Source organism: Pezoporus flaviventris, unplaced genomic scaffold (genome assembly GCF_033815535.1).
Source record: "Pezoporus flaviventris isolate CSIRO_AGI_PZ_B2104156 unplaced genomic scaffold, CSIRO_AGI_Pfla_v1 ptg000013l, whole genome shotgun sequence".
NCBI classification, from domain to species: domain Eukaryota; kingdom Metazoa; phylum Chordata; class Aves; order Psittaciformes; family Psittacidae; genus Pezoporus; species Pezoporus flaviventris.
The window spans coordinates 22,536,985-22,561,173 of record NW_026892561.1 but is presented as its reverse complement, the minus strand read 5'-3'; the positions used below and the strand labels follow the sequence as shown (position 1 = coordinate 22,561,173).

Below are 24,189 nucleotides of genomic sequence, written 5' to 3'. Positions count from 1 at the left end.
CTTTGAATCTGATTATAGAAATTACTTTTATAATAGAGATGCTTCAGATCAAAAGCTTTTCGGCCTCCTGTCATTGGGCATGAGACAGCCTGATGAGTGCAGTCACCCTGGCAAAAGTAGGACTGACCATCCATCTTGCAGGTTTGTGCCTTGGTTGTGTCTCCATTAGATGCGCTGACTGCGTGGCATTCATGGCTCCTGTGATATCCCTGATTACAGGCCAGGCTTCAGCCCTGGCTGATTCCTGATGAAATGTGCCTGGCTGTTATGAAGCTGCTGCCAAGAGAAATTGGGCTCCCTGCTCTTAGGAGAGATGCGAGTGTTTTAACAAGGACAGCGCTGGGGACTCTTGTTTGGTCAGCATGTCTGCGTTTGAAGTGGTGAGCGTGGCATAGTGTGCACTACGGCAACGAAAGTGCTCTGAGCTGCTTATGACATTCATCATCAAATTGTCATTGGTTTCCACCCCATTCTGTTCCTGGAAGCTGCCTGGGAAGGAAATCTTTAATGAATGTGCTAATTCCTCCTAGGGGGAAAAGGCTGGACTGCTGAAACTTCTCGCCTGCCTTTCTACCCTGTCTCCAGGGATTTTGGTGTAACGCTGTGTTGCTCAGGAGGGCTGTCTGCAGGACTGGCCAGCTCAAAGCAGGAGTGGCCCTGCTCCAGGCAGGGATGCAAGTGGAAATGCTGAGGCTGCAGTGAAAAGCAGTGCCACATGGTACCCACACAGCCTCTGGAGGAGAGGCAGGTCAGAGAGATGCTGCGCAAATCCTGGCCAAGTGCCACCAAGATGGTTTATGCTACAGTAATTCCTTCTTTTGTCTGAATTACTCCTGCACATACTGAAAAGCAAAAGTGTTTCCTGGAGGGCTGAAGGGCCTTTTCCCACTTCCCATTAGTGTTTTTGCTATTACTTTTCTGCAGCTACTTTTGCAGGCTGCTCTTTGTCTGCCTTTTGGATTCTTTGAATTTACTTGGACTGTACATGCATTTTCTCCTTAATAAAACCCAGCAAACTCGCAGAGCAGCTTTCTCCAGTGCTGCTGTGTGATGATGCAGGAACCCAGGGCTCATGGGCATGCAGCAGTATGGGAGTAGAGAAGCTGTGCTCCTCTCCTGAACACCAGCCTTGTTCTACAGCCCTTCAGCTCTGTTCAGTGCCCTTCAATGCAGCATTGAAGCAAAGCATTTCTTAAGCTAAGGTTTCTGCTAACCTTCCTGTGTCTGCATCTTTTTCCTGAGGCCAGTCCTGTGCTCTTGAATGCTTTTGACTCAGAGGGCTTGGTACAGAATTACGTAAAGAAAATTATATGTAAACCCAGCTCTGGCTGATGTTATTTTTTTCCTCTTTCTGAAACTGCTTTATTTTAAATGTTCTTTCAGCCAGAGTACTTACTGGCAAGGTTTTGAAGGGGGCTTTTGTTCTACATGCTGTAGCATGACTTCTCACTGAAAAGCAAAAAACCTGTCAGCTCTCCCTAGGTGCTGGCGGTTAGGAGGGACAAAGGCATTTTCTTGGAAAATGCGGCTGTGTTCTCTAGAATTGGTACCGTGACTTTGAGAATAGGTGTACAGGAGTTACTTTGAGTGCAGCTCTCCTCCTTATTTATTTGGCATCTGTCTTGGTTTTTATAATTGCTTGGAAAGTGCGTAGGCTTTGTGGGGTCCATGCTGCTAAAGGCAGGAGTGAACAATTCCTTGCCTAGGTCTGCTTGGGATGGGTGTCTTATTAAAAGATGGTTTTTTATGAAAATGCTCATGACCTTTTCTGACATAAAGGCCACTTCTGGCCAGTATCAAATGAAAGCCCAAACTTTTCCACAGCCTCTGCTTTTAAGAGCATGAGACACTTCCATGGCTGTGTTTCCCTCCACCCTGCTTTTCTTCGCTGCCCAATATACAGAAGGTGAAAGTTTGAAGCATAAAATGCTCAGAAATGAAAAGGAAAGAATTTCTGATCTGAGGAAAAAGATAGCAAACAAAAAAGCAACACCCTCCCCCCCCCAAAAAAACCCACCCAACCAACCAAAAATAACCACCAAAAAACCCCACCACCAAACTAACAACAAAAACCATTTCAAATAAGTTCCTTAAAAAATTTCTAGCAACAGCACAACACCAGTGATGGATTGTTTTCCCTAACTGCTCTATGAATTATTGTTGGAATGTTAATTTATGGAGACATTAAGAACACTTCGGAGCGTACTAGTCTTGTGAGAAGTTTCTGGAGTGCTGAGGATGTATTGGAGCACTCACAGCCTTCTGGCTGCTCTGATTGCCTGCTTTTTAGACATGGTGGGATTTCTGAGCTGTTATGCTCCTCTGCTCTTTGATTTTATTCCTGGTTCCCTTTAGCGTTTACTTTTTATTTCATTTGCTTGTGTACTAGAGGTGAGGTCTGTGACCTTTTTGTGTGGATGCAGCTGTGTGAAACACTCCAGTGCAGATTGGGGTTTGCAGTCTCTTTGGTTGCAGCTAGGGGTACTCGAGTTTCAGTGCAGTGATACTCACTTGTGCAGGAAGTTAATCAGACACCACTGGAATTGCATTATATACAGACAAAATGCTTTCTGATGTCCCAGACAAAGAAGCAGGTTGCTGGAAAAGGTTGAGAAAACTTCTGTTCCTGGCAAGACTGGGGTGGGCTGTAGTCTTGTGGCATCAGGTTCTTACATGCATTGCAAAACCCACCCCACCTCTCTGTGGCTGAATGGATGCAATGCTCTTTACCTGGTGTCACTGGCAGAATCACATAATCTTCCTTGGGAGAAATGATGACATTATGTGACCACAGGGCTTCTGTGGAAAGACCTTTCTTTTGGGGGATATAGCACAGATTTTTGGGCCATTTAAAGCAAAGCTTCCTAGTAGCAGCAGCACTAGTGCATAAGAATTGGTCCCCCTGCTGTGTTAGTAGTACAAACCATCAGATCTTGTGGAAGTAATTGATTTGTTTTTTGAATAACCATGTGCTACAGGAACAAAGCTGGATGCAGAAGTCATCCTGCAGGAGCCATCCTGCCTTACAGTCCCCTTTATCTTCTTCATTGTGTGTACAACCTCACAATTTCTTTACCCAAGGGGAAAATCCTCTTCCTTCACCTTGCCTGGCAAATATTGGCATGGTCAGGGCATCCAGGAGGTTGTGGTGGCTCCCCTTGACCAGCCCTTGACTCTGTGCAGCATGCCTTCCATGGCCCCTTTTATTTTGTATAGCTGTGGTCAGCTGAGTCCCATTCCTATAGCAGAGAAATTGCTGTAACCTGACAGGCTCTGTGCCTGCCTAGCTCCACTGGAAACATCTCTGGGGAGCCTGGAATGAACCAGAAGTGAATCACACTGTTTAGAGCTTTTGATTTTATAGCTGGGTAGAGCAAGAAACAAGAATATTCCTACTAGCAGGCAAAGCATGGAACAAGAATATTCCTACTAGCAGGCAAAGCATGGAACTTTAGGATACCTTCCTTGTGGGAAGAGAAGCCTGGTGGCTCTTTGAGACAGTTGAGAGAAGCATATTCCTATGAGCATAGTTAATGGCTGTAAATATTAGCTGACTGCAGAGTTCATGTATCGCAGGGTAAAGCATAGTAGTTTATTTTGGCCTGGGGCCATGTAAATGGCCTTGCTCTAATCAAGAGAAACTCATCCAAAGTCAGTAGTTGTTCCTGCTTGCTTCAGGGCTGAATTCACTCCTATTTGTGCAAAATGCAGGAGAGAATCACTGGAAAATAAGGGCGAGTTAGGACATACTGTGCATTTATCTAATGACAAATGGAGAGGGACCCATGACAGATTTTTATGCTTACGCTCCTTCTCTTCTAGCATTTGAATTCTCAAAAGTTCCTAAATTCTTACCCAAAGTGTAGCGTGTTGGTTCTCTCTACCCGATCTGATGGCATAAAGAACTATCTTCAGCATTTTCAGAGTGTAGGAGTACTAAACCAAACAAATTTTATTACCTCCCTATGAAGTCTTCTTCAGTGATATTGAGAGCTGGTTGTAGATAGCAATAGAGAAAGGTTTGGTTAGCAGCTGGCACTTTGGTTTGGATGAAGGAGGTAGGAGACAAGCAGCCCTTTCAGCTGGAGCCCAGAAAGAAAACTCGTGTTCTTCCTAGTTTCTTGCCCATTTCTGAAGGCTGATGGCTTCTGCGGCAGTCTGCAGCCCTTTGTGTGGCCTGTGCAAAGAAGAACAGGCTTGCTCCGGGTTTCCTTTGTCTCTTTGAGATGAGCCCAGCAGAGGGAAAGCATCATACAAAGGCCTTTCAGAAGCAAGCATTGAAAAGGAAGGATTCAATATCCGCTGCGGGATTTTGAGTAGTGCAGTTCACATCTCCCATTCTTGTTAATCTCTGCAATTTTAGGTGCTCTCTGCTTATGCTCAAAGCCCTTCTATGTAATGCATATGTTATGGGCAGGTTTATAAGGGACATGATTAAGAGGGCTCTGTTACTTCTTTCCCCACCATTTTAGCTCATCCTGGTGGAGCAGATTCCCTCATGAGTCTGTATAGCAGCATCATGAGTGCACTCCTGACAGTATCACCATGCTTGTTACTGCATCTGCCTGTCAGAGCTAAGGTGCTTTAATGAAGTTCAGCCTTTTAACCATCTCTTCTCCCATCTCTGACAGCATCCAGGAATATGAAATGCAACCTTCACCCCATTAATGACACCATCTAGTAAATGTCAGCTTTCATGACTACTGGCTTATAAGTTGCATCCTGGAAAATCTAGAAACACAGGAAAATTTAATTCCAGTGTGTGAATGGCTGTGAGAGCTGAATGCCAGGTACCAGAGTGGATGGCGAGTAAAACTCTGGCAGTGTTCATTTATCCTGAATTTCAGAAAGCTGTGCTCTGTAGTCAGCATAGGGAAGTCTGGGATTGTTGTTTGTCTATCAGTGCCACTTTGAAAGCACAAACTTTTATTCAGATCATTTCCAAAAAGCGTACAAATCTGGCGATAGTTTACTCCTGTAAGGTGGCTGTTTGAAGGAGGGTTTGCCTGGAAAGAGCCGTGTCCTGCCTGCAGGTATGGGGTGAAGCAATCAGGACTCTGGCAGCAGGTCACCAGCAGCAGACGTTGTAAATTCAGACTGTACCAGCATGGTTGTCATGCTGAACTGTCAGATATGTGTTCAGTGCAAATGTTCTTCAGCTGCCCTGCCATTTGCCATTGTGCATACTTTCTGCACTCCTTCTCAGAAACCAGCAGAATGAGGTCTTGGCAAAGGACCTTGGTGTTTTGGAAGTAAAAGCTTGTGATTTCTAGCCTGCAAGTATCTACCTTACTCCTTGTGCTCATGGATATATAGGCTATTCCAGTGACTTAAGTCAATTAACTTGTTCTTTTTGGAGCCACTGCCTGCCAGGACTGTAGAGTGCATGCAGCTGCCTGCAGGCAGAGTGACTCTGCCATACAGACGCTGTTCTTAAGGAATATTAATGAAATACAAAAAGAACATACAAGAATTAAAGGATTACTGGGTGGAGGAATAAACAGATAAACTCAAAATTAAAAAGCTGTCTGCAGTGATGAAATAATAGAGGTTCTGGTTATTTGACGCTGTGTACTTTGTCTCAGCAGGATGAAGATGGTCAGTGTCATGCTGGTTGTGCTCTGGCTGTGGATGGTCACCTTTGGCAGCGGTTCTGGTAAGGACCTGGCATGCAATGGGTCTGCTCACTTATCATGGGAAGAGCTGGTCTGAGGCCAGAGAAAGAAAACTGGCTACAGTGATATTTTAGCATTTAAAATATTCCTGGATGAAATGTTCATGTATAAAACACTTCAGCAGAATGCATGAACATGATGTTAATTCTGTGTGGGTTTTGTATAATGCTCACCTATATAAGCATGGTGTAAATGGGTACGTTACCAAGTAGCAGTAAGTACCTCCTCAACCTAAAAGTACTTTGCAAATTCAAGCTGCCCACTTGGTCAGTGTTGTTATTCCCCTTCTGTGAGGGGTGAAACCAGGGCTTAGCAGGTGGTGCTGCTTTGTCACTGAGTTGCAAATAGGACCGCGGCTTGAACCTGAACTCTGCTATTCCTGCTTGGATCTGGAGGGGACTGAGATTCCAGCTCTTGATTCTGACTCATGCCTCAGCCATGCAAGGGGAGAGAGGAACTTCTCATAAGGCGAGCTCTCATACCCATCTCACTGAGTCACTTTCCTGACAGGAAATATGTTGTCATGCTTGCAGCTCCTCTGGCACACGTTCAGCCCAGCTCTTGTAAAGAGGCAGATTGTGCACGTCTCTGCTCTGGACTTCCTATTTGGGGGTGGAAAGAGACAGCATGATTTACAGGAGGCAAGTGGAAAGGGGGAGGGAGGAAAGAACAGACACAGGCTTTATAAGGGGAAATGTCGAAATAAGGGTTGTGCAGGGGATTGACAAGCTCCCCCATGAGCCTTTGCCCCTCTGCAGTGCTGGCAAACAAGCAGTTTTAATACCCTGAGCAGATGAACAGCTCTTGTATCATTATCTCTTGGACCACACTGAATATTTGGGCCAGATTCACAACATGCACTTCAGCAAGGTTCATCTCAGTGCAGGACTCATTGCAGAGGCTCAAGCCTGGGAGTCTTTTCTCCTTGTGTTGCCCAAGGGCTGCAGAATGCCCAAGGGCTGTGGAATGCCCAAGGCATTCACAGTAGGCTGTAGCGTTCAGTAGGGGATGTCCCATCCCGTCTGAAAGCGGCCTGGTGGAAATGATGAACAATGGGGAAGCAGCAAAGACCAGGTCTCCTTCACTAAGCCCTAGGTAGTAGGAGTTCTTGCCATTAATCACTGGGAAAATCCCTGCTTTGCATGTATCTCTGGATGTGCTGTTCCGCTCTCCACCAACGCAATATCCTCCTCCTGCTGAGGCAGCGTTACAACACCCCACTTTCAGTCATCTTGGACTTCTTCAGAAATGGGAGGTAGGTGCAATTGAATCAGGATTGCCTGGGAAATGTTAGAGCAACTCTGAAAGCTGAGTGTGTCAGCTGGGAGCTGTGAAAAGGGAACTCTGGTGGTTGGGTCACACTGGCTTGTGCCAGCTGATCAGGCAGAACCCTCCATGCATTTCTGTGAGGTATTTAATGCTTTTAAAATATCCTTTAGGGGAGTTCTTCTCTATGGTTAGAGCCCTTCTAGAGTGCCCCAAGAATGTAAGTGTCAAAGTGTGGCACATGGGACATTTGGTGAGTTAAAGTACATTTCTTCTGCAAATCCACTCTAGTGTATGTATTTCATTTCTGCAGGTCTACAGGCAACAGACTCACTTTTCAGTTCAGAGCTCCTTTTTTGTTCCATGGACATCATAAACCACTTTGGACTGTCAAAATGTCTTTTGTTATTCATGACAGACTTGGATGGCTAGTTTGTACTTGGATGGAGAGGCAACCGTCTGTGCAGCCCTCTGTTACACTGCAGGGTTTCCTGAGACTGGTACCAAAATGCAACTGCAGCTTGTTTCACCCTTACAAAGTTGTAAATACAGAGCTGTGTGGGAGACTGGACATGCTCTGATAATGTTACAGCACCTGTAACGTAACTTGCTTTTTCTTCTTGGAGCAGGGAGTGAAGGTGGAGGAAACACAACAGAGGTTATTTGGAGTGAATATACACAGTCTGTAGCTGCCACAGTGATCTCCTGACAATGTGTGAGGCAATGGGTATGCGGAGCTCTCACTAGGGAACCTGGCTCCTGGGATAGTTAAGATGTGTAACTTGGTAGGGATTTGTCATTTCAGCTGTGTCTTTTTCTGTGATTTGCTATTAGAGACATCTAATGCTGTATTGTCAGGACCAATTCTCTCTTCAGCCCAGGCTGGCAGGGGACTGGGGAAGACTGGAGCCAGAGGCACGAGACCTGTCATGGTTTGCTGTCCCTTTTCCTGCCTGCCCCTGCAGCCCTTCCCAGGGCAGCAGCATGATCAGCAACACTGACCAGGGACCACCCAAGCCAGGGGTACTGGCTTGGCTGAATCCCAAGCTCTCAGAGTTTACAGAGGGGATGAGGAGCCAACACTCGATAAAATCCAGCTATAAAACACCAGCACTGCTCCGGCTCTAATGCAGATGGCCTTTCCGTCCAGTTCAGCCAGTATGACAATCTCCCTGGCAGTGTGTCAGAAAGCTCCAGCATTGCACTTCACCCTATTTCTTCTTACTGAAGAGACAAATCTGCAAACTTTATTTGCCCCCTGCAGATTTTGCCAACAGCACTGTGGTTGTAAACATCTGGTCTTTGGGCTCTGCTGTCTATGGAGGCTGGTGCTGAAAGAAAGTCATTTGCTGCAAGGGAGCCACAAGCTGGAAGAGGAAAGAAATGTGGTCTGAGTAGTGTAGAGTAAGAGACTTGAGAATGAATTTGTGCCAGAGTCTGCTACTCACTCCTGTTTTATGCAAGGCCAAATCTTTTCTGGTCTTGAGAGTATACGTGATATGCAGGTACTGGGTTTGAATGCCTTTCTTGTGACCTTTGGGAGTTTGTTTGCAATGATACTTGGGGTCTTCTGCTTTCCTTCCTTCAGCTAAGCCATCCTTAAGATGGAAAATAAAGCCTAGGTCTCTGCACTTGTGTTGTAGGATGCTTAATCAACCCAGCTGTTCTGATACCCATTGAAGGATAGCAAGGCCTGATAGATCCAGTTTTGGTCTTAAAATGATTTCATTGGCACTGCTGAGGTAATATAAATATACAGTGGCTCAAAAGAGACTAAAAACCAGTTAGACAAAAAAAAACCCACCAAAACACAAACGTAATGTTATCTTGTTTCCAAATAAAGCTGGCCTATGTTAGATACTGACTTACATAGAAGATGTAGCTGTAGTTGTGCACCTTGTTTCATTTTTCCCTTTCTGCTAATCAGGCTGCTCTCTCTTTGTGTAAGAGCTTCCAGCTTTTGAAGGGTGAGTGCTGGGAAGAGTACTGTCTTAGGGAGTTAGAAAAGCAGAAAGATATTGCTGCCAGGAGAGGAGGAGCAGCCTCATGCTGATTATCTGAAGGACCCACCTAGTGTGAACAGGTAACTGCTGCGCATAAATAGCCCTTTGGTGGGAGGCAGCATCATGTTTGCATAGGAAACTCCTCTGACAGCTCCCTTGAGGGCTATCAGACAGGCTGTGTGGTATGATGAGCCTGGGACTGGGGCCAGCTTCTGCCCAGAGTGACGCCCCAGCATGGCAGGCAGTGTCTGGAAGGCCCCCAGGAGCCTCTGTCCTGGGGATTTTATTTCAGGCTTTGCTGTTGTTTGCTGGATTGTGAGAATGTCTCTTACACTCCCCTGTACCAGAGGCTTTCAGATACTGCTGTTGTCCCCCTTGAAGTCAGCTCCAGAGTGCTGGATGTCACCAGTGCTTCTGGATTCAGGTGGTGGCTGGAGCTACAAAGTGACTGCAGTGAGTCAGAAACTGAAGTCTGGCTCTGGAGGTCAGAGCTACTGCCAGCACCCCCAAGTGCTGATCTGAGCTGCGTGTCTTGTGCTTAGCAGAGAGGCAGAGCATTTGCTTATGGCCAGGGGAAATTTGCAGATTAAAAAAGTACTGTCTGTAAAACACTTTGAAGATGGAAAGCACTGCACACCTCCTCAAGATTATTACTGTATAGCTCTTATTCTACTGATGGGGTTCCAGTGGCCTTATTTTCCTTATGATTTGTGACAGCTCCAGAAGCTGAGAAGCTTATTTTAGTGTGTAAAGTGGAAAGAAAAATAGATTAAACTGCATTATTGTTTTCTGAAAAGACTAAATCCCTCCCCCATCATCTTCTGGGATTTCCTGACTTTCTCCTACTCTTCCAATCTCAGGTCCTAGTTTAGGACATGATTTCATAGCCATCCTTACCCTGTAAGTTACTGTGGTTGCAGAAGTTTATGGTGCTTGTGGGCATGAAGTTACTCAACACTGAGGGTGCTGAAAGGCTTGTAACCCTGAAGCAAATAGCGATAAAACCAGCAGAGCAGAGTTGGCCTGGGTGCAGATGTGTAACCGCAGCCACCAGTGTCCCTCTGTGCCAGCCAGAATTGTGCCCACTAAGGTGATAACACCTCATGTCTGCTTCTTGTCAGCTGAGGAAATAGGTTGTGAGAGGTGAGTTTTGAGCAGGTGTCAATATGATGTGACCCAACTGTACTGAAGTGCAGAAACATGTGGAGGAAAGCAGCTCATTTTGAGTATGTTGTTGATGTGCTATTGGATGGTCACTTTTGCTCCTCTGTGTGTATCAAATAGGGGGTCAGGGGACACTGGAGGTGTGTCTCCTACCTTCCTTATCCATCACGTCTCATTGCTGCACCTGCTGCTGCACAGTCGTGTGCTCAAGTCTCGTATGTTTTATTGCATACAAGTGATTGCTGCCAGGCTTACAGGCTTGTAGACCCTTATGGGGCATTTTACTGCTTGTTCTATTTTTTCAGTTCCTGCCTTCATCCAACAATGCTGCAGTGCTTGGGGTATTTTTTTGTTTGTGTGTTTGTTTGGGGTTTTGGTTGGCTTTTTTTGGTGGTTTTTTTTTTTTTGTTGTTGTTGTTTGTTTGTGGCTTTTTTTGGTTTTTTTTTTTGTATGCAGACATCCCTGTGGATGCTTGTGGTGGGCAGTGCAGAATTGTTGACTGTATTTTAAAGCAGGCAACAGAGACCCTGGCTAAGTACAATAACTGGTCTGCATGGCTTTAACTAAGCAAGCCTGTGGCAGAGCCAAGAGTTGAGTCTGGACCTTTTCAAGTCCCAGTGTGATATCTTAGACACACAGAAGAGGCCCTGCCAGCTTGAGAACAGGTCTGCGCTGGTGCTAGTCAGATGAACCTCCTTTTCGTGCTGCCTCTCCTACAGATGATTTTGCAATAGGCTGTTCTGTTTTCTGTCCCTCTCTCTCTTCCTCCTGTGCTGCTCTGCTTTGCTTTATGCAGCAGTTTCCTCGGTGAAGTGGGGTAGAAAGCAGCTACTTGCTCCTTTTCTCCTTCAGGCTTTGAAGCAGTTTTTATCCCTACCTTTTTTGTTTTGATCTCAATTTAACAAAAAAACCAAAAACAAAACAAACAAAAAAAAACTAAAAAACCCAAACAACCTCCAGGCAAACATGTCAAGCTTGATAGAGAAAAACAGATAACTTTTTTTTTTTGGCCCAGTTGCTGGAGGGTACCAAAATGCTCTGTGCCACATACAGTAAACAGTTTTACACACAGATAAAGAGTGAAGGCATGGAGCTCACTGTGGAGTTTTAAAAAACCCTTTCCCATGTTACAGGCTGTGCTCGATTAGATAATGAAACTTGGAGTCAGGAGACATGGGTTCCATTACAGAGTCATCGTTTTTGGATGTTTTGCCTTGGCTGCTGCTTCTGAAGTCAACAGAAGTTTACACAGTCAGCTTGTTTTTTGTGAATTTGGCAGAGAGGCAGACCATCTCACCTGTTTAAACTAGACTTTTTATTATCTGAACTTACACAACCACAGTGTGTAAATGCTTCTGGAAATGATGAGCTGTTCTGCAACAGAAAGCCCTTTTCCTTCTTCCTTTCTTGGCTGTTCTATCTATTTAAATGACAAAAGTAGTTGAAGAGAGTGAGACAGACACTTCATCCTCAGGTACAGTAACTAGTGGGTCTCCTCCATGGAAGCATCACAGCTCAGTGTCAACACAGGATGAATATGGTGAGACTTGGGAGAAGCGTGAAACCGCATTGCCAGTGCCATTGTAGCAGAGCCACGTGAATAGGACTGGGCTGTGTGCTGTATGTCAGAGCTGGTCACAGGGAGGTTTGTCCCAGGACCACTTCAATTTACTTGCTGTATTGGGAGGAAAGCAATGAGGGTAGGACAGGGTTTTTTTGATGTATTTCCACTGGAAGTAAGATTATAAATTCCTGCAGAGTTCATGCAGCTTCCAGACTGAGCCTCCAAGACAGCAATGGGCTACAACCAGTTTTTAGGCATTCTCTGACCACTGTTGCTGCTGTAGAGATAGCAAATAGTGAGAGCTAGCTTATCTTGGCTAGGGCTAACCCAAGTTCTCTGTCATTTGCACCAATTTCAGTGCATTTGCATCTGTGCCTCTTCTCCCAGTTCAGGAAAGATGTTCTCATTTGTTTCATTCCATGCTATGTTCCCTTTGCTGTATTGTACAGTCAGATGGGATACAGACTTCATGGGAACCACTGCCCTGCTCTGCTGAGTAAAGTACACAGCCTCACAGCACAGGGTGGTCTTGTGCAAGGTGCATATGTGACAGCACAAACAGTGGAAGAGTGGGTGCTCCTGGAACTGGTATTAATGGGAATCTGTGTGTGGCTGCTGGTACCTCCCATGCTCAGTGCAACTCCTCTATTCAGCCTGGCTTCCTCTGCTTCCTTCTCACTGACTGCTGTGATCTTGAAAGACAGTGGGGGGAATTTTTTTTAAGGTAGTAATGATTAATTCTCACTTAATCACTTTGCGTGACCAGCTTTTTCTGCCTTATTGATGCCGATTCTTGCATCAAGCTAACCACTGGCCTGTCTGCACTCCCTGAGTGGAGGCTGACTCATACCAGCTTTGCTTTAAGATAATGCAGCAGGGGTGGCCGAAGAAAGTAGGAAGCTGTTGAGATTGTGCAACCCCATCTGATGTTGCTGCTGAAAGTGGATGGGGAAGAGGGGTCTGCCATGTCGTTCAACCAGCATTCAGGGTTGAGTTGCAGCATTGGTGGTTTTGTGTCCTCCTGTGTCTGCATGGTCTCAGCCTGTGTGCAAGGCAGGTCCCCTCCCAAATTTAGAGGCAATAGAGAAGGGCACATCAATTTGCAAATGGTGGGATAATTTGTGCCAGCATGACAGATGGCTTCTCCTAAGGATGACTTTTCATTATTTCTTCACAGAAATTTCAACTAGGGGAAACCTTTGTTTGTAGCCTCAGGGGAGGGAAGGGCTGGAGGCAGTGCGGAGCTGGTAGAGTTCTGGTACTTGAGATATTATTATTATTTTTCTTTTAAATGGCGTTATTTAAAATAGCTATGTAGAAATGCCAAACTGTTGACAAAATGGAATGGCATTTCTTGATGTGGCCTTACTCTAGTTTTCTTTTTTGATCCATGGTTTAAGCAGTTTGTCTCTTCTTGAAAAATGCAAATAATTGCACCAATCTAATCTCTGTTTTGGCTGTGTGGGTGTTTGTAATGGGTGTTGCAGATGCATCTCAAGAGCATTACAGATGTGTGTATTCAGAGCTCTTTTCAAAAGGGCATAAATCAGTGCAAGAAGTGAAAGGTTTGGAAAGGTTTCCAGAAATGCCTGGTTTCACCTTTATGCAACTGCACCACTGTCCTGGGTTCAGCAGTAGTAGTCATTTTTCTCCTCCTTGGTAGCTGGTGCAGTGCAGTGTTTTGACTTTCGGCCTGGGAACAGAGCTGATAACAAGGATGTTTTGGTTTGGCCAAGGACTTTGTGAGCCTCATGCTCTGCCAGGGAGGAGGGAAAGCCGGGAGGAAGCAGAGACAGGACACCTGACCCAAGCTAGCCAAAGAGGTATTCCATACCACAGCACGTCATGCCCAGGATGTAACTGGGAGTTAGGCAGAAGGGCTGGTAGACTGCGGGGTTGGAGGAGGTATGGGTCGGTGCTTGGTCAGGCTGGGGGGGGGCGAGTTATTGGTTGTCTGGTGCTGAGGTGTTGTATTCTCTTCCCTTGTTATTTCCTTTATCATTATTATTATTGGTGGTAGCAGTAGTGATTTGTGTTATACCTTAGTTACTAAACTGTTCTTATCTCAACCCGTGGGAGTTGCATTCTTTTTGACTCTCCTCTCTGTCCCTCTGGGAGTAGGGGGAGGGCAAGAAGGGGGGGGGAAGTGAGTGAACGAGTTGTCTGGTTTGGTTTAAACCATGGCAACCACATAGCTATTTTATTCTTTCCTTTCATTTAATTTTCTACTTTGCATCTAGGGAAGCCACTTTTTTCAGCTTGCTTTGGCTTCTGAGGAGTCTGGTTTGGGGTACCTGGTGTTTAAGGGCATTGCAGCACCAGATTCAGAAATAAGAGACCTGTTTGTATAACAGAAGATGTTTCTGTGCCTTGTATCAGTAGAAAATATCCCTGTGAACAGATTGCAACATACAGTCCAAGCACTGAAGACATTTGGAGTTGACTTTGCCACTCCACTTAGTTCCCAGTGTTCACCAAGGAGGAGAAATAGGGCAGCAGCCCGCTCATATCTTTATCTCAAGGCACACGAAATCAAGATGGGCATCCTTACCCTGACCTTTCCGTCTGTGCTTTCTCTTCCAGTGCTGGAGGTGGGTGCTTCCTTCTACCATGCAGCCTCTCACCAGCATGTATAATCCCTTTTCCTAAGCAGGGCTCTAGAAACAAGACTGTTTCTTGCCTTTTTCCTGCATTGTCAGTCATGGGTAGGTATTATGGGTCGCAGATTGCCTTGCTGTGTGATTACAGAGTAGCAGTAAGAGGGGTCAATTGAGGCATTTACAGTGCGCCTCCTTTGTTATGAGAAAAAGATGGATTATTTCAAAGTGTTTTGCAGAAGCATTTCTAGGAAGATGCATTTGTGGAATGGTGGATTTTTAGAGATTTTTATTGTATACTTTGGTTGTGTGTGTTGTTCCTTTTGCTGTAGCATGGAAGGGACAATGGAGTTGCATATAGCTCCTCATCTCTTTGGTGGTTTCCATTTATTGCTGAACCTCTGAAGTCAGAGCATGAATACTGATTCCACTCAATTTATTCAGAAGCTGCTCTAAACTCCAGCAGCTGTTTTGTGCAGGAAACATTTCAAGAGAAGAAACTCACGTCCTAGGCTTAGCCAGTGAAAACAAGTGTGACTTGCTGCAAATGGACACAGCAAAATTACCACTGTTTCTCACAATTAGAACTAGGTCCTGAAATCTTCTTTCTGCGATGCTTCCTCAAATACTGTTGCTGGAGTCACGATATATCAAGATACGTGTGTACTTTTTCTTTTATAGTGGGAGTTGCTTTATGCCAGTGAGGTTCACTGTGAAGTCATGCCACTTTTTCAGGTTATCTCCAGTTCAGACTGATGTCCAAGTAGTTGCATGCTGCTGTTAGCAGCAAATAGGCTCTGAATATCTAGTAAAGGTTAAAACACTGGAAATAACACAAAAATGTTGCAGGGAGCTGTTGGATGCAAATAAAGTTATAGCAATAATAATGTGAGTATCCCTTCTGCTTTACACACACATGGGGAGTGCAGCTGGCTGTCTGGGCTTGATCTAGCTGCTGGGGTCTGCATTGAAAGGGCACAGGGACAAGAGCCACATCACAGCCAAGGAGGAAGAGGCTCACAAAGGTGTGTGTGAGTATTGTCCTGAAGTTCCCTCACATTCTGTGTCAGGCAGAGACCACCTATCTCATGCATGAGACACCGCCATGGCATGGGGAGGAGGGAAGTTGTGTGAAGCGCCACAACTTCTGTCCTCAGTGTTTTATGCATAAAGGAGGTCTCACTCAGGCCTGTGGCATTTCTGTAGTCTCTGCTGTGAGCAATGGGTTGTGGCTTTGATCCTTGAGCCCTCGAAGCCATGCTGGGCTGGCTTTGCCCTGGAAGCCTAGAGGAGTCTTTGCCAGCAGGGTGGCAAGCACAGCCTGTGATCTCAAGCTGCATGGCTTCTCCTGCAGCGTAGCTGCTCATTACACAGCATGGTTATGTGCTGTGTTTGGGGTTCAGCTCAGAGCACGCAGCACCCCAAGACATGTTGTACATAGGGAACCTTAGCACTAGCTGTTCAGTGTGACAGTGTTCCTGAAGGCAGGTGAATTAGCCAGCTCTGGTACAAAATCTCCATGTACAGATAGTGAAAAAAACAGTAGCAGTTATCTCTTCCCTGGTCAAGAAGACAAAATCTGTACATTGCTTTTGGTTAATCTAGGAAGAAAAAAAAATAAATAGTTTTATTTATTTTCAGTAACTCATTCAGGTAGAACGGGTAAGTAGTTTTAGTGTTGATTTATGAGCTGTTGCAAAATGCAAGAGCTGTTTATGATGGCAAATTTAATTGATCTTGACTCCAAGAATTTCAGTACTGCAGTGTTTTATTACAGAAGAATTTTCTTCATCTTCAGTCCTGCCATTTGAAGTAATAAAGACAGTTCACCTTTATGCAGCCCAAGAGGAGACTGAAAAGTCAGGTGGTGGGAAGAGAACCCAGATGTCCTGATTCACAGTACCAGGTCTGCTCTTCCAGAGGAAAAACCTTTCTTCATTAAAAAAAATAAAAAAATAATAATGCCTCCACCCGTCATGAATAATAATCCATGTTTTATCATGCAAATAGCAAGTAGTGTCTGGTAGGCTCATTTGTCTCATTTACCCCTCCATGGGAATTTGACCATGCCGGTAACTTGACCCCACCAGCCTACAGCAGTATACTTGTCCCAGTGGGCCTTGACCATGGTGCTGACTGGTATCTATGCACCTTCCCATGGTGCAAAGCTTCCAGTAGTATTTTGGTCTTTCAAAACGAGTCTTGGTGCTGGCTGTAATAGCAACTGTACTGGATGATGCAGTCTTGAAAGAAGGATCTGTGTGTTTCTTAGATGTCAAGTGATGACATTCTCCAGTCATTTAGATTTGGGGTTCCCGCTAGCAAATACTTGTACTCTGTGTAGCTTCACTACCTCTTCCTAACCCAGTTCATTCTCTTTCTCCAGAAGTAGCACTCTCATATGGGTGTTTGGCATAGCACAGGAGGAGCAGTGCAGTTTGTGTTTGCATTTATGTGTAAATCCACCAGAAAACCTTTTTATTCTTAACAGTTCAGATTCCTCCTCAGTGCGACTGAGTATTGCTGAACCACAGGATTTAGCATTGCTGCCTTTAAGTGCTGTGGGCCCATTTTCTCAAAGGTTTACTTCTTTGCTTTTTCTAATTAAGTATGAGTTCAGGGCCAAGCTACATCCCACTGTCTATTTAAGAAAGATAAAATGCCAGAAATCCTGCTTTGGGCCTGTGAAGTCAGGTCAGAAGAATAGGGCTCAAAGAACATACTGTATCCTGTTTTTCCTCTCTGAGTGTTTTAATATCTGCAGGCTGGAGAGGCTTTGCAGTGTCATCTCTGGTGTGCTGTGATATGCTGAGACACTGCTCCTGGGCACTGCTGCAGGCAGTATATTCTTCTCCTGTTCAACCCATTTTGGGCTCTTGGACATCAGGCTGCCCTAGCTAATGCCTCTCAGCAGCTACAAGAGATGTGCTGGGAAGCGTGCTGTGCCACACTCTGCCTTGTCAGTGTGGGGAGACAGGAGATGCAGTGACAGTGGCTTCTCTGTGTGTCTCAGCTGGCACTGGAAATGCAGGTTGCTCTTACATTTGCTGACATGCTGGTACCATGTTTTGCTTGCACCAAGTCCCTTCATGACTAGGCATTTTGATGGTAGGAGGAATGGAGTGGAAAGGAGCACTCGGAAGGAAGGTTTCAACTGTGCTCTTTGTACTGAAACTATTCACTAATGACAAGAAAAAAATAATAATAATAAAAAAGAAAGCACAAGGCACCACATAGCTTTTTCCACACAGCTCAGTTTCTGTGTCAGCCTGGGTGTGCTGTGAGTCACACTGCGCCTGTTGACTGTACTTGGGAATTGTGCCTGGGAGCTGCCCAGGGATCCCCAAGAGAACCTGCTGCTGCTGCCACTTCTTCCATACTGTCTGTTCTGCCCCTCAGCCTTCCTTCCCCAACTTCACTGCAAACAGTCACTCTGTGTCAATTATTACTGCTTGTGCTCTTTGTGTTATTATGCCTCTGCACAGGCGACACATGAATCCATCACAGCAAAGACGGTCCTCACTTCCCAAAACCCACAGTCCAGCTGCTTCTTGCAGTGTCAATAGTCTGTAGCTCTAAGGGAGGATTGATGTTTGCTTTGGTTTTCTTTTTTTATCTCTTATTTAGACACCTCTATCTTTCTTGTCACTGTGTGGGGATGCACATGCACCTCTAGCAGTGTTTTCATCCAAATTTTATCTTCCCACACAAGATTTGAGGGTTGAATTTTCTTGGAGCTCTCTAGGAAGCCTGGTGTTGTGCAGGAATATCATATCCTATTGTCCTAATGGGAGATAAATAGCTTAGAAGAAATGTAAAAGGTATACAAATGAAAGCAGAAGTTTGCAGGTTCTCTAGAAATGGATATAGAATTCTTGCCCTCCTTTATAAAACTATAGTTTGCTTCCACTGAAAACTACGTTTTTTCCTCTGATTTTAATGGAGGCAGGACCAAGGGCTGTGGAGAGCAGAACTTATTTTCTCCTTCAGACTTGCAGGCTAAGTTACCTTTTTCTTTCTGGCTGCAGAACGCTGTGATGACTGGGGTGTGGACACCATGAAGCAGATCCAGATTTATGAAGGGGAACCTGCCAAGATCAAATGCCCACTTTTTGAGACCTTCTTAAAGTACAACTACAGCACAGCCCATTCTGCAGGCTTAACCCTGATCTGGTACAGGATTGCACAGGACCGGGATCTGGAGGAGCCCATTAATTTTCGTCTCCCAGACAATCACATAAGTAAGGAGAAAGACACCCTTTGGTTCTGGCCTGCTCTTCTCAATGACACTGGGAATTATACATGCATGCTCAGGTAGGTTGTATGGTGCAGCTTCTATAAGTCTCCAGTGTAACTGAAGGAAGCAGGAAAATTATGCTGTTAGCACCAGATCTTTCTACAGGGAGAAGACCATTTACAAAAGCATTAATGGGGAAAGAATGTTACAATTATGAGACCACTCAGTGTTGAGCCAATTTACTTTGTAATAATGCTTGGAGCTTTGCAAACACTAATGAGCATGCCTCTCCTTGCTAGCTGCAAGTGTCCGTGAAAATATTATTGCTGAGCTCATGGCAAATTCCACAGGCACTCACCATTAAGAAGTGATCTGTATGTCTAGAGTAAAAATAGCTTCAGATGCAGGGGTAATGTTTTGACTGCATGCTAATTTGGCTAAGATTTATAAGGTTCAGACTTCTAGGAAATTAAGTGTCTCTAAGTGTGGTACAAGACGAACATAGCATCTGCTATGCAACTGAGCATAAGAGCTCTTTTTGATCTTCGTCACGTTGTCTCTTGTTCATTGTATCTTTGACCTTATTATCTGCTTTACCAGTAGGGGAGTGGATGTTGCTTCTTAGTCATCTTTATAGGCTTTTCTGAGCTGTGTGGCCATCTCTGATGGCGTTTTTTCCCATATATAAATGAGTCAACTGAAGTTGTATATACCGTATCAGCACTATGATGCTCATTATTGCAGATGTGATTTTTAGTTCATTGAACTGCTATAGGAATAAACAAGTTTTAGCTGATCATCAGCCCTATTTATTCTCCTCTGTCCTTAGAAATACAACCTACTGCAGCAAAGTTGCATTTCCCTTGGAGGTTGTTCCGAAAGACCAAAACTCTTGTGTGAGCCATTCAATAAAACCCATTGAGGAGATGTTCTACTTGGAGCATACCAATGAGATCATATGTCCAGACATCGATGGGTTTTACCCCGCTAGTGTAACACCAACTGTCAAGTGGTACTTGGTAAGAAAGACTTATTTGGTCAGTTGGGGAGTGCAGAGTTACATCTGAAAAAGCAATGGCTGTCATGAGGATTATAGAGCTAAGTTTTAGAGCCTCCACAGTGACAAAGCTGTTAATGAAGCTTTGTAATTTTAAGAACTTTTTTTTTTTCTATTGAGTTCAAGAGTAAAACTGCTCTTGGATGGGAGTTGAGAGCTATCACTGAAACCTTTTTGACCAGCATGAATAAGTGGAGAATAGCAGGAATTTAGATACCTCAGTTCAGCTGTGGGCAGTATATCTAACCTGTTGTATGAGCCAGTGGCTATCCCTGTAAAGGACACTGTGATTCATATTCCCACTTCTGTAAAAACACAAAACTAGTGAAAATCGCATTCTTTCCAAAATTTCAAAATCTCCAAGGTCAGGAAATGAAGTTTGTACATCAGGCTGCTGCAAGGACCATAAGTGCCTATTTGACACAATTCAGCAAACCTCTTTTCTGAAGATTGAGACATTCCTGGCCCACCCTCCGTACTGCTCTGGTAATTAGGCTGTCTCCAGTCATCCTCAGACTCTTGCCTAAAGAATCACTGCTCAATGTTATTAAATTTTGATTTCAGCATTTTTCTCTAGGTGGATGCCTTTGGTCAAGAGAGAATAAGAATTCTCAGGGGATGTGCAGCCAGAGGGTTATGGGTCTCAATTCTCTATCCACTTTTAAAGAGCTTCTGGAATTCTAGATAGAAGGTTCTTTATGAGTGGATTTAATTATAAAGGATGTTGACAACAAGTATATCTTCTGATTAGAAAAAAAAACAAACCAACAAAACACACACACACAAAAACCAGATAAAATGCCGAACAAAAACAACAACAAAACACAACAAACCAACCAAACAAAAAACTCCAACCACCCCAAAAGAATAAAAACAATTCTAAAACCTTTCAAGAAAAAGTTCCTTTTGTATCCAAGTGGAGCACTTTCACTCCAATAGTTGAAATCCTTTACTTGTCCCATTCAGTGAAATTCACATCTCAGCAGTCAATTAGCAGGATGAAACAAAAAGCCCCAAGGAAGTAATTTTTCAGGCAGCAAGTCATCCCATGCCTAATAAAAATCATTAAAAATGGTATATGACCCCTGTCTTAAACTGCACCATTAGGATGTATCTGATTTAGAAATGTACCATTCAGAAATAATCTCTTATAAAATATGCACATCTTTGGGTTTTACGACAATCAAGATGTCATCTACGTAATCCCTTCTGAAAAGAGATCTCTAGCTTGGTATTTGGCAGAGGTTTCCTGCCTCACCTGACAGAAAGAGAAGAGTTATTAAAGTTTTGGTGCTACAGATTCTCATTTGCCAGTTGCCTCACCTGACAGAAAGAGAAGAGTTATTAAAGTTTTGGTGCTACAGATTCTCATTTGCCAGTTGCCAATTTTGGGGCCTCATCCTCAGCTAAAGTCAGTCAGGGTAGCTTGATTAGTCCCGAAAGACTGACATCAACAGGGGACATGTCCTTTAGTCTTAGTATCCATTTGTGAATGCATCATCATTTTCTTCCACTCTCTTCTTACTTTCATTCTGCTGAGGTGCTCACCTTGACTGCAAATGTACTTCTGAATCAGAGATCTGTCTTTTATAAAATTGTCTGTATTTGAGGTGGGATAAAACTATTAGGGTCATCTGTTTCTTCACCTCATTTTCAAGGTGAATACCAGTTTGTATTCCAACAGGCCTAAGTATTTAGGTCTGACCTACAACACAATCCCAAGTATCATATTCATAGTTTAAAAAATATCTTTGTAGTAGTGTTTAAGCCAATATATTTACTTTTGGATCCCAAAACTCAAGTATTTTTCTATCTGACTCCAGAACTGCAACTTGGTGGATGGCTTCTATGAGCGATACCCTCAAGGGACAAGGCTTGTCATCGGCATTGTCCGCAGTGTGTATAGAGGGAATTACACTTGTATTGTGACATTCAAGGACCACGGAAGAACCTATAATCTCACCAGAACCATAAACATGAAGGTGGTGGGTAAGAATGTTTTTATAATGTGTAAAATGCAGGTGGACAACTGCAGAAGTGGTGAAAACAGCTGGAAGAATCTGTCACAGGATCCATTTGTAGTTGTGCTCAATCTGCATTACCCAACTGACCTGGTATATTTTTGCTTGTTGGGGTCAGCCTTGTGTTACTGCCCATAGCATGTTGCATTGGAGGTCCTACCCACCACCATGTCTAAAGCCCCAAGAGACACAGCTTGTGACCAGGCTTAGGCTGGTGAGACACAGCCCATGAGATGGCCAGGGGTACCCTCTGCTGGCATATGAATGCGTAACCCAGGCATTTTTGCTCAGTTTTTGTCTCCAGTGCCCTTTTCTTATCATTATTTGTGAGATTGTTCCATTATAGCCACCTTGCCTTGGTTTTCTTGGAATCCCCAAGCTTTATGTGCTGCGGCCGAGATTGTAAATTGGCCAGGCAGGGCTCCAGTTACCCAGCCCAGTGTCTAGACAGACATATCCCAGGCACAAGGGCTCAGCCAACCTGCCAGGGAATTGTAGACAGAATTTAAAAACCTAGGGAACAGTAGAGCACCTGCTGAGTCCCATGGCAACTGCTCCTTTAATAGCTGAATTAAATACTTGCAACAGGAAGTGATGAATTTATTCTGTTTTTCAGAAGCACCAGTAAAAAGAAACCAATACAGGTTGTGCCTTATGGGAGATGAGATGGTTGTGGAGCTCTTCTGATGTCAAAGGCACAAAAACTTGTATATAGACTTACCTAAAATTTGGTGGAGCCTCAAAATCTGGGTCTGGCCAAGTCTGGGGACTAGGATTAGATTTCTCTTTGCACAGAACTCTGCAGCAGGATGATATCACAGGCTGAATTGGAGCGTGTGGAGTGGGGTGCAAAGCCGTCATGAGTGAGGCTGCAAGGACACCAGGTTCTCATGAAGTCCGATTCCCCATGGAGGGCTCTCTGTTCTCTCCTGCAGGATCTCCAAACAAGGCTTTGCCACCACAATTTGTCTCTCCAAATGAGAAAGTTGTCTACGAACTGGAAGCAGGTAAATTACAATGCTTGCTGCCTTCTGCTGTTGTTCTGGCAGCCTGCCTGCTGGGACAGGATGGGAAGACCCAGCCAGGCACAGAAGCTCTGTCCTTCCCCTGCATCCCCAGTGCTTTTGCTTTGCAGGGCACATGAACTGCCACAAAGATGCCTGACAGACAGGGTGGTGTGCCAGTTCTCGGTGCCAGAATAGGAAAGCTTTAAAAGTTTCTTTTTGCAAGAATAAATAAACAGCCATGGAGATGCAGGACTGCAGCTTTGGAGGTGGATGAAATGGGGATCCTCAGCTGCTTAAAGAAATTCCTGTAGGAGCATTTCTGAGCCCTGTCCCTGGATGTACTTTGCTCCAATCCTCCCTCATTCAGTCCCACAGTGGCTCCAGCATCCTGGCCACATCTTGCTCATCTCCTCTCCCTCTTCGGCAATTACTTCCCAACTAATGACAGCTCTCCTTTTGCTGGCCTCACAGCATTGTGTAATGGGGTACCACACCACTTCCCCCACCCCATCAGTTTATACTGATAGCTCTTTGGAGCAATTCCCTTTGGAGCAGTGTCCCGTTACACTGCTGTAATAAATGTGGTGCCAATGATGGTTAACAGCACTCTTCACTTTAAAGCACAGGTTTTTTTTGCTTAGGTCAGACTTCTTCTGTAGCATTGTGTAAGATAAAATCACTTATGGGGTGATCATAAAGATATTCATGCTCCCAGGCATGGTCTTGAAGTAAAGTTAAATGGCTGAACAAGTGTTCCCATACCAAAATGTTTTTGTGGAGCTGGATCCTTTGCCTTATGGCATCTGTCTCATGTGCAGTGGGGATGATTAACACTGCCTGGCTTTCGAAGGAAGTGGTTGGCATGGAGCACCTCCCTTCAGATGTGTCACTTGGTGCTGTCAAGGAATTTGTAACACATTTGAGAAGGCAGAATATTTTCTCCTATTTATTTAACAGTTTAACACCCTGTACATGTTGATTTATCAGATGTCTGAAGGTGGATGCTGCCCTCATTCCCCTATAAAGAGAGGCAGAGCTCAGGATGGTAGGACCATTGGAAACCACAAAAGTCAGCTTGATGCTGTTCCTGCTTTGCCATATCACACCGTTTTCCTTTCTTCCCAGGAGATGACCTTGTTCTGTCCTGTGAGGTCTTCTTCACCTTCCTGAAGGAATCCCGGACTGAGGTGTGGTGGACCATAGATGGGAAAAACACAGGTGACATCACGGACCCGAAGATAAAAGTCACACAAAGGTAACACAGTAATGTGAGCCTTCATTTGTATCTAAACCTCTCTTGGGTCCTGCCAAGGGGAATGGACACAGACATGTGACGGTCCCATTTTCCCTTGCAAGGGAGTATGGGGTCCCCCAGTTCCCTGTTAATCAGAAACCCTTGAGCTTGCACTGTGCCGTGATGAGCCAGGAGCTCCAGGGAGGAGGCCTGCAGACCTGGATAGTGTCATGTCTTACAGAAGAATTTGAGGGAACTTTGTTTACCGATTCACATCCTTGTCCAGGTCTTGGTAGTGGTGCCAACAGCTTGTGCTATTGTGGAACTGCTAAAACAGGAGCAGACACTATTTTATTTAGAGAA

General features: G+C 44.6%; 1 protein-coding gene across 2 annotated transcripts in view; it reads left to right on the top strand.

Annotated features, from left to right (window-relative positions):
- The window catches only part of IL1RAP (interleukin 1 receptor accessory protein), a 51,640-nt gene that overhangs the window by 10,034 nt on the left and 17,417 nt on the right, over positions 1-24,189 (top strand). For both annotated transcript variants that reach the window (XM_061452145.1, XM_061452146.1), the window contains exons 2-7: positions 5,589-5,656; positions 18,299-18,584; positions 19,337-19,526; positions 21,388-21,553; positions 22,521-22,592; positions 23,718-23,847. In XM_061452145.1, coding sequence (XP_061308129.1) covers positions 5,590-5,656; positions 18,299-18,584; positions 19,337-19,526; positions 21,388-21,553; positions 22,521-22,592; positions 23,718-23,847 — 911 coding nt within the window. In that variant the 5' untranslated portion in view covers position 5,589. The remainder of the gene's footprint in view (positions 1-5,588; positions 5,657-18,298; positions 18,585-19,336; positions 19,527-21,387; positions 21,554-22,520; positions 22,593-23,717; positions 23,848-24,189) is intronic.